Source organism: Lathamus discolor, chromosome 6 (assembly GCF_037157495.1).
Source record: "Lathamus discolor isolate bLatDis1 chromosome 6, bLatDis1.hap1, whole genome shotgun sequence".
NCBI lineage: Eukaryota > Metazoa > Chordata > Aves > Psittaciformes > Psittacidae > Lathamus > Lathamus discolor.
In genome coordinates this window covers 13,340,388-13,354,373 of record NC_088889.1, presented here as the reverse complement: position 1 = coordinate 13,354,373, position 13,986 = coordinate 13,340,388, and the positions used below count along the sequence as shown (strand labels likewise).

At 40.1% G+C, this 13,986-nt stretch overlaps 1 protein-coding gene across 3 annotated transcripts in view; it reads left to right on the top strand.

Moving 5' to 3' along the window:
- Positions 1–13,986, top strand: part of MDGA2 (MAM domain containing glycosylphosphatidylinositol anchor 2) — a 387,881-nt gene that overhangs the window by 149,635 nt on the left and 224,260 nt on the right. For all 3 annotated transcript variants that reach the window (XM_065685163.1, XM_065685161.1, XM_065685162.1), the window contains exon 3: positions 13,034–13,208. In XM_065685163.1, the coding sequence (XP_065541235.1) occupies positions 13,034–13,208 (175 nt within the window). The remainder of the gene's footprint in view (positions 1–13,033; positions 13,209–13,986) is intronic.

Below are 13,986 nucleotides of genomic sequence, written 5' to 3'. Positions count from 1 at the left end.
TAGCTGCCTTTTCTAGTTTGTAGTCTCCATGTAAGAGGAAGGTGAACATTAAAGCTAAAAGCTGTAGTGCAGTGGAGGTTGTCTTGTGCTCTGGCAATGACCTGCTGATCTCTGTAGTCTGGATTTTGGTGGTTCGCTGTTGTGTGAGCTTTTTTGGGGTGGAGAAGGAATTGCTTTGTCTTTATAATTGTGGATTCTTAATACAGAATGAAGGGAAAGCTCAAAGTTAGGTTTTATTTTTGTGGATGTGTGTTTTGATTTTGTTTTTGTTCTTTTATTTTAATGCAACAGTGCAACTTTCATATACCACGAACAGGCTCATAGTGGCAGGGCTGTTCTTCTGAGGCTGTAGGATGAAGGCTCAAAGACTCATCACCAGCCCCTGCAAGGCACTTTCCCCTGCTGAACCCTTTCCGACTGCAAGAATCTGTTAATATAGCAGAAATGTGGTGAGATATCCAGAGCCTCAGGAAACTTCCCAGTGCACTATTGCCTTTGGGGATCGGTCACTGTTGTGTATTAGGCAGCCCTGTATTAGTGGCTACAGCCTCTCTTCCCTGTGCTATCAACTTTTCCAGTTTTAAATACTCCCTGATTTGCAGCTGTCTTCATTTACCTTTGGAAATCATCTTAGTTCATTGTTGCTAAATACTGAAATGGTTTCTTTAGCCTTTGTTCTACAAGTCCTTAATCCTGTCTTTTTTTTTAATTATTATTTTTCTTAATCTCTATTTGTAATTCTCTTGATATGTGGGAACTGTTCCCAGATCCCTTTCCTTGGCAGTCGTGGGAGTCATTTAAAGGTATGCCAGGAAAGCTCAGCAAGGCATGAATGATGCTATTTGTGATTACTGGATTTTTCATGAATTTTCTTCTTGTTGCATTCTGAGTTGGAAATAAGCTAAAATTTCAAAGTCGCTAGGATTCAAATACATGCTCAATTTCTTTTCAAAGGTCTTGGCAGAACCCTTCTCAGCTGTGCCAGATACAGGGAGGAAGAGACTCAGTCCTTTTCCAGTCTTGTTTAATATTGGTTTAGACTTTTTCACTGTCTGAAGAAGACTTTGCCAATTCTTCATCCTCTGAAACTAAGGGGGAGGGGAAAGTGTACGCAGAAGCAAAAACATGGCATCAGAGGTGGTTTTTTGGTGTCTCACTGGCAGTTTCAAGCAGAAAACTATGAACTTCCATCATGGCTGATCCCAGATGTCCATTCTCCTATCTGTGGTCTAGCATCTGCAGTGTGTAGGTAGGATATGCTTAATTGTGCAGTCTCTGGATGTCTGATGTTTTTGAATTGCCTGATGAAAAGGTTGTATCTGATGACTGTGGGAACTAGGTATGGGTAGATTTAATTACCATAAATATTTTCTCTTTTGGAGTAGGTTTAGAGCCCTGGACTTTGTGTCATCCTGTTGGATGTGACTGTTAGTTATACAACACAATTATATGTTATAATTTTCAAGAAAAAGTGTCTTCAAAACAAAAAAACCAAACAAACCCTACTGTTTGGTAGTTTCAGTCAGTGCCTCTGATTTTTTATGTTAACAAGAAACCATGGGCTTGGTGCAGTATCTGTGTCTTCTGCTTGGCAGCTGCTGATCTTTTCTGGCTTTAAGTTCTGTTGATAGCATTTCATACCAAGCTGACAACTTTCTCTTGTTAAGTTTTCATCTCTTTTTTTTCTTTTCTTCCTGCTGCAGCCCCCTTGCCAGCTCTCCCACCTTTCAAGCAAAATAAAATGTCAACTCCTTTCTTTGTCATCACAGCTAAAGCAAGTTAAATCTCAGGATCTCACTCTCAGTTTTAGCTGAATGAGTTTGTAAAGCATAATTCGGCATGTATGAGTGAGGGTTCCTTGTGAAGGAAGATAAAAGCATAGCTAATGTTACTGGATCACTAAGATTCAGCATATAATTCAGAAAGATGACTGGAAATAAGTCAGCTGTGCATCTTCAGTCTCAGAGGGATGCAATACAGTGTGTGCTGTAGGAAATGCTGATAAGGTGCAGCGTGAATGTAAAGGCAGAGCCTGGTGGTTATCAGCTTTCAATATTTAGAAGGGATTATTCTTGGTCTCTTCGTGCATCAAGTCTGCAGTCAGTGGTGTTTGAAGTACAGCATGATGTTTCTGGATTACATTTTATGAAGTTTTTAAAATGGGAACTAGTTTAAGTAAACAGGCTGATATTGCATGGCAGGGAATCAATAACCTCAGTGCTATTTGCAGAAGACAATGTAGTGGAAAAGGAGCCATTTAAACCCAGTGTTTTATGATGTTCAGTTAAGTGGATTTAATTTGTTCAAGCAGAGGTGGGCTTAAGATGTGTCTGGGTTACTGCCAGAGCACACAGTGTGGTGTGGGTCTGCAGGGGAGCTTTGGTGGAGGAGGAGAGGCAGCGCCTTGCATGCTCCTGCAGGAGCAAAGAATTAAGGATCCACAAAACTTTGCACTGGAGCCCTTGGAGGTATGAGCATGTTCTGGAAACAAAGCTGGTTCTTTTTAGTTTTCACGCAGATGGAAAACAAGTGCATTTTTCTTTCTGTTCCTGGTTCATCTGTACTGAGAGTATGTAGGTCTCTGCTTTGTAGTGTTCACCATCTGCACAGAAATAGCTTTCTTTTGGAATGCTATATTCGCCCTGTGTGCAGCCATGCTGGCGTCAGCGATTGCTGCTTTTGTTTTCTCATTTACAGATACTCTTACATGTGACACTTGTCAGTCAGTTTAAAGGCTGCATGTCTGTCCCAAAATACCTCCCCTAATGATTGTTGCAGGAAGTAGTCAAGATTCATATTACTGAAAGACCAGAAGAGAAACATTCTCTTCTGTCTTTATCAGTTTCCTCGTCTCTGACAGCATTTTGGGTGTACTCTGTAGAGCTGTTTCTCTTGAATATTCGGTTTCTCCCAAGGGACTTGCAAGGGAGTGAAATGGGTAGAAATGGAGAGAATGAGAAGCAGAAGTAATACCTGGCAGGATTTTTAGAAATGGAAAAAAAACCCATCAATTTTAAACTGCCTGGATTTCAAGACGGCTTTGTCACTTTGAAACACGACTATTATAAAGAGTGAATCTAAAGTAGAAAAATCCTGTCTAGCAGTGACTTTTCCCTCACTCTGTTTAGACTCCAGTCTTCTGAATTTAATGACAAAACCACATTTTATGCTTTTTTTGCTCTTGAGGGAGACAGATAGTTCTGGGAACAGGGGAACTGGTGGCTTTCAGCTTACCGCTGCTGCTTTTGCTGTGGTTGAACAGCAGCTACTCAGACCTCTGTCTTCTAATACCCTCCCAAATCCCCATCCCCAGATTGGATGCAGCAGGCACTGCTCCAGAAATGGCTGTGTGCACGCACCAGATTTGGGTAAAGCCGGTCTCTAAAAGGTCATGCAGTGAAGACCAGCAGCCATGTGAGGTATTTAACATGCAAAACTTGGCTAGTAAGAGCTATTTAGGGTGTATAAGTTTGGTTTTTACATCTTTAGACACTGAAGACGTAGTGGTCGCAGTTGTGCAGAAGTGGTGGGTGGTGGAAATCCAGTATCAGGCAGTGGTCTGGGCTATAGAGCTGGTTCATGGTGATGTGCACAAAAAGGAGATTCCCATCCCTGGATCTGTGCTGAGACCCCCATCATTCCCAGGAAAGTCCTTGGGCACTAGTGATTTGGATTTAGTGAAACATTTCAAATAGAAGAGATTTTGCATAAACATCTTAGGCTCAGCAAATGGGAAGTGATTTCTAATCCATTTTATTACTGCCTTGACCTTGCCTTTTATGTTGAGAATTGATCTACTGTTGAATTTCAGTCACTCATGTATGTTTTAAAAATACTTATTTCTTTTCCCTGATTTTCACATGACAGTGCAAATTTGATGAGCGTATCACATGCACTCTTGAGCATGTTTCTGTTGTTTTAATGAGTGCTCTGGCTTTTCTCTACATTCTTGCCAGTTCTTCAACATCTTCCTGAGATTATAACCCTCAGAGTGGGACTGTCACCTTAGACGGGACTGTCACCTCAGACTTTATTCCAAGGCCAATTGTAGACACTTCCGTTAGAGACAATGTAGAACTCCTAATCTGACTGTTTATTTTCTGCTTTATACAACTTAAAAATCTCAACTTTTTCATTCAATGGTAGTTCAAAGAGGTGGTGGGACTGGCATGGAGCACATGGATTGCTGTGGTACCACCTCCCTGTTCCCTGTCCTTTTTAGCAATTGCGGCTTCTGAGAAGCGCACAGAATGTGCCTTCCTAGGAGGTAACCTTTGCAGAGCATAGCTGGAAATACCTTGTCCTTGGACCAGCTTCTCTTTGCAGCTCTTTCAGTGACTGGCCTCCAGGTTATCAGCTCTCTTACAGTCACATTGCTCATGTATCTCATAAGTTTGACAATACCAGCCTTTCTTTCTGAAAACTGTAAGGGGTTTGGATTTTTTACTGTAGCTGTATGGCAACAATAGCAACTTATCCCGTCACTGGTGGAAAAAATAGTCCTGTGATTTAGATTGGTCCACAGAGGGTATGAGAGTCTAGGTGTGTATTTCACAGAGTTCTCTGATGGTCTCATCACCAAGTTCTGTGGTAGTGGTAGTAGCTACAAGTTACAAAATATCTTGTATTTATTAGCCTTTAAGTAATTTAAAACTATCATGTATGAATTTCTATGCATTTAAGTTATGAGGATGTTTATGACTGTGATGGTTTAACATGGTATACCAGTATCAGAAAGCCACTGTTAATAACTAGGAATTCAAATGGTGCTATGTCTGCTTTGTTCTGCCCTTTGATTATGTTCTTTATTATGAAGATGAGAAGTTGCATTTCATTTTGAAGCAATTTAATGCTGCTGAATAAAAAGAGCAGAGAAGAATAAAAATACTACATTCACAGGTGTTTCAGTCATTTAATGAAACTCCTTCAATAATTTAGTTGGCGGATAGTAAATAATTTCCCATAAGGAAGACATAACCACACAAGGCCCTTGGAAGTCCTGCAGCTGTTGACAATTTTAAAATGATACTGACCTCAGTAGAAACAAGGCTCTGTGAAATTCACTGAACTCAGTCCTTCCCAGTTAATGCAAGAGAACGTATTTTCCTGCCACACAGGTTGAAAACCCCCCATCCTTCAAGAGATATTTATAATATAATGTATATTGATTGTTCAGTATAAAATGCTAATTCTTTGAGGGAGTGAAACATCTTAAAGTCATAAGGAAAAGCATTATAGTCAAACCAGGATGAATTGCTGTCATTAGTCATTTAGCACGTTCCTCAAAGAGTTTTTAAGAAAGTATGTAGATGTTTCCCCAGATGCTACCTTTTCATAAAGAAACAGACTTACTCAACTAAGCAAGTTGCTATAAGAAGGATCTAAAGAAGGTTGTTTTACCAATTTACCTAATGATCTTCAGGCTCCACTTATTAATTTCCTCTTAAATTGTTCAGTGATCACTTAAATTTTTTTCATTGGTTAATCAATAGGTTTTCAGTGTTGGAGTGTAAGGCTTCCTTCCTCTGCACTTTCAAAGCCAAATTCTTAGTTCTTGGTGTTCAGATGTCTTAGACCTGTGAGATAGATACCTTATTTTCAAGAGTTTTGATGACAACATGTACAAGTCTGCTGGAACAACTAGGATATGAGCCTTTTAAATTTAAGAATAGTGATTTAACTTCTGCTGCCTTGAAATTGTAGCACTGTAAGTAAACTAAAAGACAAAACAAAAAAAACAACCAAACCCCAAACAAATAGGAAAAAACTGTATTCTTTGTTTGGGACACGTCCTTACCTAAAGAGCATGTTTTCTGTACTTTGCTCCACCATGCTGGTGGATTCTGTGACTCAGTGCAGGTCTGGACTACCCCATCCCCATGTCTGCTTCCTGGAGTCCATCTGAGAGAGACTCCACTTCATCAGCTAATGAGCGCTGAGCTGTGCTGTGGTAAGGATCCACAACTGCTTTTGCAGCATTTATAGTACATAAACCAGTGCCAGCTCAGGGGAGAAATTTGTAACAAGTGTAGAACACAGATTTCATGCGAGCTCTGTTCTTTTTTGGGTGGCTATTCTGTTCCCTCACATCTGGGAAATTCCTGTCAGTGCTAATAAGAATTTAAACAAATTTGGACTGCTTAAGAACTTTATATATATATATACTATTGTTTCGTATTGGCCTGTTTTCTGTCTTCAGACTTAGAAGTAGAATTCAAGCCAGCTGTTTTCTGTATTGGCCATAGATGATCAACTGTTACCCTGTTGTATGATATACAAGTTGCTTCGCCTGAGGTGATGGGGGTCTACGATGATGTTTCACGTGATTGCTGTAAAATTTTACTGCTGCAGTGACAAGCTGGAGTTGCTGTGCTGCTTGGACAAGCTGCATTTTGCTGGTGTACTTGTGAGAAGCATCATTTTTGTGCGCGGGGTGTCAGTTCATATAAAACTCCTGCCGAGTTACACCAGTGGGGCTTAAGTAACTATAGAGTAACTTGGGTTACATTGATTATCCATCTTGCAAAAGTGCAGGAAGTTCAGAAATGAAGGAATAGTCAGCTTAGATACAGGTTTTCTCACTTTATCATATTTGGAGATCTTCAGTTATTCTTATTGATCCTTTCATTTATTACAGCTTATCATTTTGGAGTCACAAGACTAGAGTCTTTATCCGTAGACTCCAGCCAAAGCATTGCTATGACTGATGTGTTTTGGGCTAAAGTGAACTGTGAACAAAGCACTAAAGTTCATCTGCGAACCTGATTGCTTCTAACTTTGTGGTTTTAATGATTATTTTCTCTGTAATTAATAACCATTTTTCCTCTGCTGGAGAATAAAAGGAAGTTTTTTTTCCTATGTGTTATAGCAATCAAGCTGGAAAATAACAATTTCCCTGTGATCTCTGGCACCGAGTCAGAACTGATTGTGTCCTCATGTGTAACAGTTACTGTCATAGGCTGCTTTTAGTTAGATGAGTAAAATATTGTGATTTTGCATGCCAGCCTACTGAAGCATTAGGATGTGAGTGAATATAAGCACACGAGTCGTCCCAGAAAGTCAGTAGCCTGGGAACAGCACTCAGTCTTTTCTTTCTTGTTTCTGTAAAGTTTGAGCAGTCTGTACAGCAATGAAACCCAGTCTTCCGAGGTGATTGCATCTCGGCTACTGCAAACTTGAAGAAATATGTTTGGAAACAAAAGACACTCCAGTTCTTCATTTGGTTTCACAGATAACAGTTTTCTAGCCATGTCCAAGGCAGAGGATCATGATTTTTTTCACTGTAAGCAGGGCTTTCATTGAGTTAACTGTTTTGCCACTCTGATGTTCCATGTAAAAAGTTTCAAACAATGAACAGTACTTGTATCTGAAGGCTTTTTCAAGACAAATAGTTCAGATATTATAATATGAAATAAATAGGAAGACAATTTCATACCACTGTTGTGTATTCATAGCCAGTAGCATTGTCTGTTCTAATGATGCTAGATGGTTTGTACCCTCAGTCTCATGCATGCTGCATCATGCCACTTCTGGGTTTGCTAAAACTCAAAATGCAACATTGCCCTACCATTTTATTTAGCTACAGGGGTAGCTAATCCTGTAGTTTAGACATGTGAAAGCTTTCCTTTTATATATAGTGAGGATGACCTTGTGAACATGTGTGAGATTTCCTACAGTAAATGTATCCTTGCAAAAGTAAGAGCAAGGTGGTGTCCTGCACAGCAGTGGCATTTTAGATTAGTGCTGTACCTTCCTGTCTCATGGGCATGGTGCAGGAATAGCTGGGATTTGTTTTAGATGTCCAAAAGAAGGATATTCAGAAACCCTTGGAGGTGTGCATTTGATTTGATTATCCCTTGAATCATCAAAAGGCCCTGCAGAAGTGTTTTCATGGGCACAAGTGAGAGGACACCCATTCAGACAAGGAGCTGTTGGATTTGTCCAGTGATGGTTTTCATGCCCGACTTGTTGAGCAGTTCTGTGCAGAAACCTTGAACAACTTGCTCTGTGTTGTGAACCTGTGTTCGTGTAAGTCTGGTACAAAATCCATGCCTGCCAGTTCTGCAGTGATGATTTACATCTGCCTTGCTGTCGTTTGGTGGCGAAGCTTGCTTATAGGAAGGGAAGCGGGAGTTCATTGAAAAAAAATGGGCTATTTTGGGCCAACACATGTCCCACTTATTGCATGTATCAGGCAATGAAAACTTGGATCCAGTGTGCTCTCCTGGACTTTTTGTTTCTTTCACTCTTTCTCACTCTTTTTTTTTTTTCAGTGTGTTTTGTAAGAGTATTATTTTTATTCATGTTTTGGGTTTTTTTGGTTTGTTGTCTAGCAGAGTAGTATATGGGAGTCTCCAAAGGGCTGTGGCAGGACCCTAGGCTGACCCATTTCAGATGAGCTTGGGTGTACCTCACAGGGCACTGAGATCTACAGTGTTGTTCTAACTCCTCTGTAACAGAGGAAGAGGTCAGGGGAGATAGGTATGTTCAAAATGGCTTTAGATAGTTTCCTTAACTAGAAGAGCAGAAGTCTCTTTCTCTTTCCTGGCCCCAAGGGGGTCTTTTGTACATTATGTCCTCTGTGTTTATTGTGAAGGTGTTGAGTGCTTCCTGTCTTCAATGGCCACTGCCCCAGCCATTGCTTTCCTGAGAACAAAAAAATAATCTCATGGAAATATGGAAAGAAAGCTTTTTCCAAAGGCTCTGATGTTTTTAGGCATGGGGATATGTTCCAGCATATCCAAATGGAGTTCCTCTTTTATGGCTGTTTGCCTACAAAGGAGGCATTTAATATGAGGCATGGATTTGGGCATTATAACAGGAGGTTATGATCAGGATGTTTTCCTCATCCTTGTTTTCTTCGTGATGTCAGAGTGTAGTGACTGTAGTTAGTGGCAGTGGGATGCAGTGCCAGCCCCCTGTGCGCTGGGTGTATTTTAAGTAACATATTTACTTACAGTTGCTGCATTAGGCAGATTTCAGTGGGTTTTTTTAAATCTGCATTTTTAGTCTAAAAGTGTAAAGTCTGTGACTCCTACTGAATTGAAGGAAAGCTCATTAAGAAAAGTGAAACTGTAGGGTAAAATATGACTGTGTGTCTTGGGGCATCTCCTTAAGGCAATAAATACTATCAGAGATACTGATGGTAAGAGAATTTATGGGCATATACAAATGGGACAAGTGCATAGGTCATAATATTTCTACAGGGGCCATAACTTATTAATTTTTAAAATTTTAATAATTTTTAATTGAATTGTTCATAAATAATTTTTTACTTCTGTGTGTTCAGTGGTTCAGTGTATGTCTTGATGTCCAAGTGGAGATCAGTGACAAGTGGAATTTCTCAAGGGTTGGTGTTGGTACATGTACATGCGCTGTTCAACATCTTTGTTGGTGAGATAGACAGTGGGATTGAGCGTACCCTCAGCAAGTTTGCCAATGACACCAAGCTGTGTGGTGCAGTTGACACGCTGGAGGGTAGGGATGCCATCAGAAGGGACCACGACAGATAATCATATGGCAGAGCAATGACATTTCATGGGTGGGATTTCCAAATGTGCATCAGAGTAACAGTGAACACTTGGGAAAATTGCATCCTTAGAAGCCAGCGAGTGCATATCTGTGTAATGGATTAACATTTATTAGTCCAGTTTGTGTATGCTGTGATGTGTGGATGTAAATTTTTAGTTGAAACACATTACAAGCAAGACTAGCTTTGACTTTCTGGTGGAACAGAATTTATTTACTTCCTGCGGTATCTATGCTATCTGAATAGACACACAGAGTCGTGTGCTTCTGCAGTAGGCACTGGAGTTTTCAAACAAGGGAGTAGATTATGAATAGCAAATACTGATAAAATGCACCTGGGTGAGCAACTTGTCTTGTGCCAAGGTATTTGAAAACACTTGAGTATCATCTGAACTATGTGAATATACCGTCTGATGCTTTTTGTTGCTGCTGTTTAAATCTAGTAATCCAGAGGCTTTTGAAATCCTCTGGTGTAAAGCAGCGTGAATGCTACTTTGGGATTCTGTAGATTCTATGATTTGAGACTCATAGTTGCTACAATGTCTCATGAGCCCATAGTCCTTCTTTGCTGCCAGGCCCCACTCTGAAAACGGGATGACATCAGGACTGTATCTCTGAAGGTCACTGCAGTAAGCAGTGCTGAAGGCTTCGACACTAGAGCTGAACCATGAGATGCTCCATCTGTAAGGGTGGACTTGAAGGTCTCAGTCTCTTAAAAGTTAATAAAGGTCACCCCAAAGCGTGGACTGGAGCTTGCAGTGAGTGAAACCACTAGGGACTTCTCCAGGGAGGTTTTCAGCTTCAGATACCTGTTTTTTCCTGTGCCCAATTTCTTGATTCTTGCATTAGCATAGTGTTTGAGAGTCATCTTTCTTCACAGTGCGTTCAATAAATTACAATGTGATATTGATCAGTGTAGTTCTGTGTGTATGTTGAATTAAAGCTAAGGTAAATAATGAACTGAAGTTAAATCAGACCAGTGACATTCCTGCAGGATATATTTTAAGAGAGAATCTAGTTGACAGTATTTCTTTTATTCTTCAGGGACCTCTACATACACTACAAAATTAGTTTGTTAACATTACTCCTTTTTCCTCTAAAACATACATGTATATATATTTTGTTAAAGCTGAAATGTCTGCTTTTCTTGACAGCCAAACATAATCTTGTTAAAATTCATACTAGTAAAGGTAATACATCAGCATTAGGATGTAGTGGAGGGGGGATGTTTTTGCATTTATAAATAAAGATAAAACTGACAACATCTACATGAACTTTGCTGTATTTTTTGTGTCAGTTATGTAACACTGCCAGTTACGTATATCCTGATAATACTTATAACACATTATTGAAGAACATATAAATGTTCTTTTGACAGCACAGACTGCCTTCCCTGGGAAATGTTTTGTCAGAGAGGAATGGGAGGAAGAGAGAAGTCATGCTTATAATTATTTTCCAATTCAAAATCAAACAACACTTTTTTTGCAATTCGGATTACATAAAGGGAAATAAAACAGGCAAGAGATTCTGTGAACATCCTAAATACTTTTTAAAAATACTTCTCAAGCATTTGAAATGTATATGATGAAATTGTATTCTGCAGCATGCAGAAGCTGAGCATGTGTTCCAAAATTATCCTGCAGCACATTTATATGGATGATTTAAAAAGCCCTGGAGCCAAGAGTTTAGAATAGAAGTACCGACAGATTGAGATTGGTAAATATAGCAGTGCTAATAGTGTCTCTCTCACATGCAGACTGAATGTTGTAGATGTGGAGTTTGGCATATCTGCTTTATCCCAGAGCAACAAAACCTGATGAGAGTTACGCAGGTCACCTGGCAAAAGGGCAAAGCCATTTGGGCTTCTCAATATAACAAGACAGAAAGATGAAAATGGTTTTGAAGTATTGTTTGCTGTAAATTCAGCCTCCAAAGCCCATGCCTGTGCTTCTTTCAAGGGGAGGAGAATTTATATGGGCTGTAGCTGGTCATGAATTCTTCACTTCAGAGACTTTTATGGAAGATCCTTCCTGCCCAGGAGAAAGATCCCAATGAGAGGAAGGCTGACCCCTGCCCACCTTGTGTTTTTGTGCAGGTTACTGGGATCCAGACCACAGTTCTGGCTGGGGACTGGGTATGGTGGAACTTGAGTATGCACCCTGGGGAAATGATCTTCCTCCAGCCAAGGCCACATTGATACCCACCAAAGGCCTCCCAGTTCAGCCATGGGACTTTCCCTCACATGAGAGAGGGCTGGAAGCACCGCATGTCCAGCTCAGTCTTAATTGGTCATGGAAACAGGAACTTGCTAGTGATGGCAGGCTTATGCTGCCTTGTCCAAACCAAGCCAATACTGGCTCAAGATTGCTTGTGACAGCCTGCCTAGCAGATCCCAATGGATCAGTGTCCAAATGCTTTTCTTTAAATCACAGCTGCACTACTTTTGGACAGTGTTTGGGGACTGTTGTCTGAGAACCAATAGCCAAATATTTATTATTTTGTCTTGCGTCAATCTCATTTATATCAATGACTGCGGGTCTTTACCCTGGCATAGAATTAGTGCATGGGATTGAGAAGGAACAGCTTTGAGAAGCTCGGGAAGAGACAGAAACTTTTTAATGCAAGTGTCCTACTTGTGGCCTCTGTAGGCACAAAAAACCTCTCGTTTCAAAATCAGTTTTGGTGTTGTTTGTCCTGGTCACTGAATTGGTGTGAACTGAAAGAGAAGGAGGTATCTGGGGGTGTCTCTAGATGTCTGTTGTGTTTCATGGAGATAGCTTAGAATACCAAATCATGCAGGCAAGGACTTGGCTCATCAAGCATGGGTGTTAGCAGTATGCGTATCCACCTCTGTGCAGCTGTTGGTTGCACTGAGCCGTTATTGGCATTTTTATGGTTCTGGAATTAAAATATTCCCTTTAAAGGCTCTTTGGTTTTGGAAAAATAATTACCAGATAAATGAATCTGTAATTGCTGTAAATGACATTAAAAAAAACAACAAACCGCCTATTTGAAGAAATAGATGGTTGTAGTTGCATTTTCTAGCAACTGATCATTTAACTCCTTAAAATTGGATTTTATTGTTGCTGAAAGATAGTCCATCATTTGTTTTGAAGGTGCTTTCCGATATGCCCTCATCTTTCACAAACACTATTTCAGTGACAATTATAGGGAATTTCTCTGCAGCCATTCCTGCTGTGTATCACTTATGGTGACTTGAGTTCTTTTCCTTATCTCTGCTAGTGTCATTCGTTTTTAATGGTGTGTTTTCATCAAAAGCAATCAACTGTTTCTGAGAGGGTGATTAATGCAAAATTACCTTTCAGGTACACTTAGGTGGCATTTTTCATTTTAAGCGCGAGCTATTCAGTTTTCTGGGAAAGTTCTCAAAGTCCTCCAATAAAAACCTGGCTGCTGCATACATGGTTCTCAGTTTTGTGAAGAAAAATATGTTCTGCTCACTTTTACAGAGTTAAAGTAACAATCTTTTTTGGTGCTTGCTCAGATCAGGTGGACCAAAACAGCAGGAAGTGCCTCTGACAGATTTCAAGATTCGAGCGTCTTCAATGAAACTCTGAGGATATCCAATATCCAGCGACACCAAGGAGGACGCTATTACTGCAAGGCTGAGAATGGCTTGGGTTCACCAGCCATAAAGTCCATAAGAGTGGATGTGTACTGTAAGTAAACTGCTTGGGAAGTTCTTATTATGTTTTTTACTATTTTTTTAATAATACCTGGCATTGCAAAGAAGCAACCGTCTCTTTGAAGTGCAGATTCTGCAGTTTTTGGAAGCATGGAAGTATTTACAGTTAGAAGACTTGTGGCTGTTGCTGATGAAGACAGGTGGGGCTGCTGGTGTATGGGAATACCTTTAAACAAAATTGCAGTACTTCAGTAAGAAAGATGAAGCTCAGGTACAACTGAGCCTGCTTAGATATCAGAGGAAGATTTGTCTGCACCTTGCATAGGGTGAAGATCTAATACGTGGCACAGCCCTTAATCTCTTTTAGTTTTGGCTGAGTTTGCCCTTGAAACTGACGTGGGAGCAAGTACAGATGTGTTTTGCTATTTTACTCTAATTGCTGCTGAAAGATGTTTCTTGCTTTTGTGGTGCTTTTTGTTGTGCTTTTTTAATCTCTTTATGTTCCTATGATATGAAGTTTTAGAAGCTGCAGGTGAAATGTTGGGGAGTGAAAAATATGAAGTATTGGGATTGCAATGTGGTTGGTCACCAGAGCTTGCAGAAAAAGAGGAAACAATTGTAAATGCCATACTGCAATAAATGCGCAAAATGGAATTAAAAAGAAACAACAACAAACTCGAGTTTGACTTGTACAACTCCAGTGTCAATGAGTGGGCTAGTCACATGCAGCACAGTTCCTGTTTGTGATCAGGTAGTTTACCGCTGTAGGTTTAATGGTAAACTTTGCATCTGACTGTAAAAGATGTGACTGC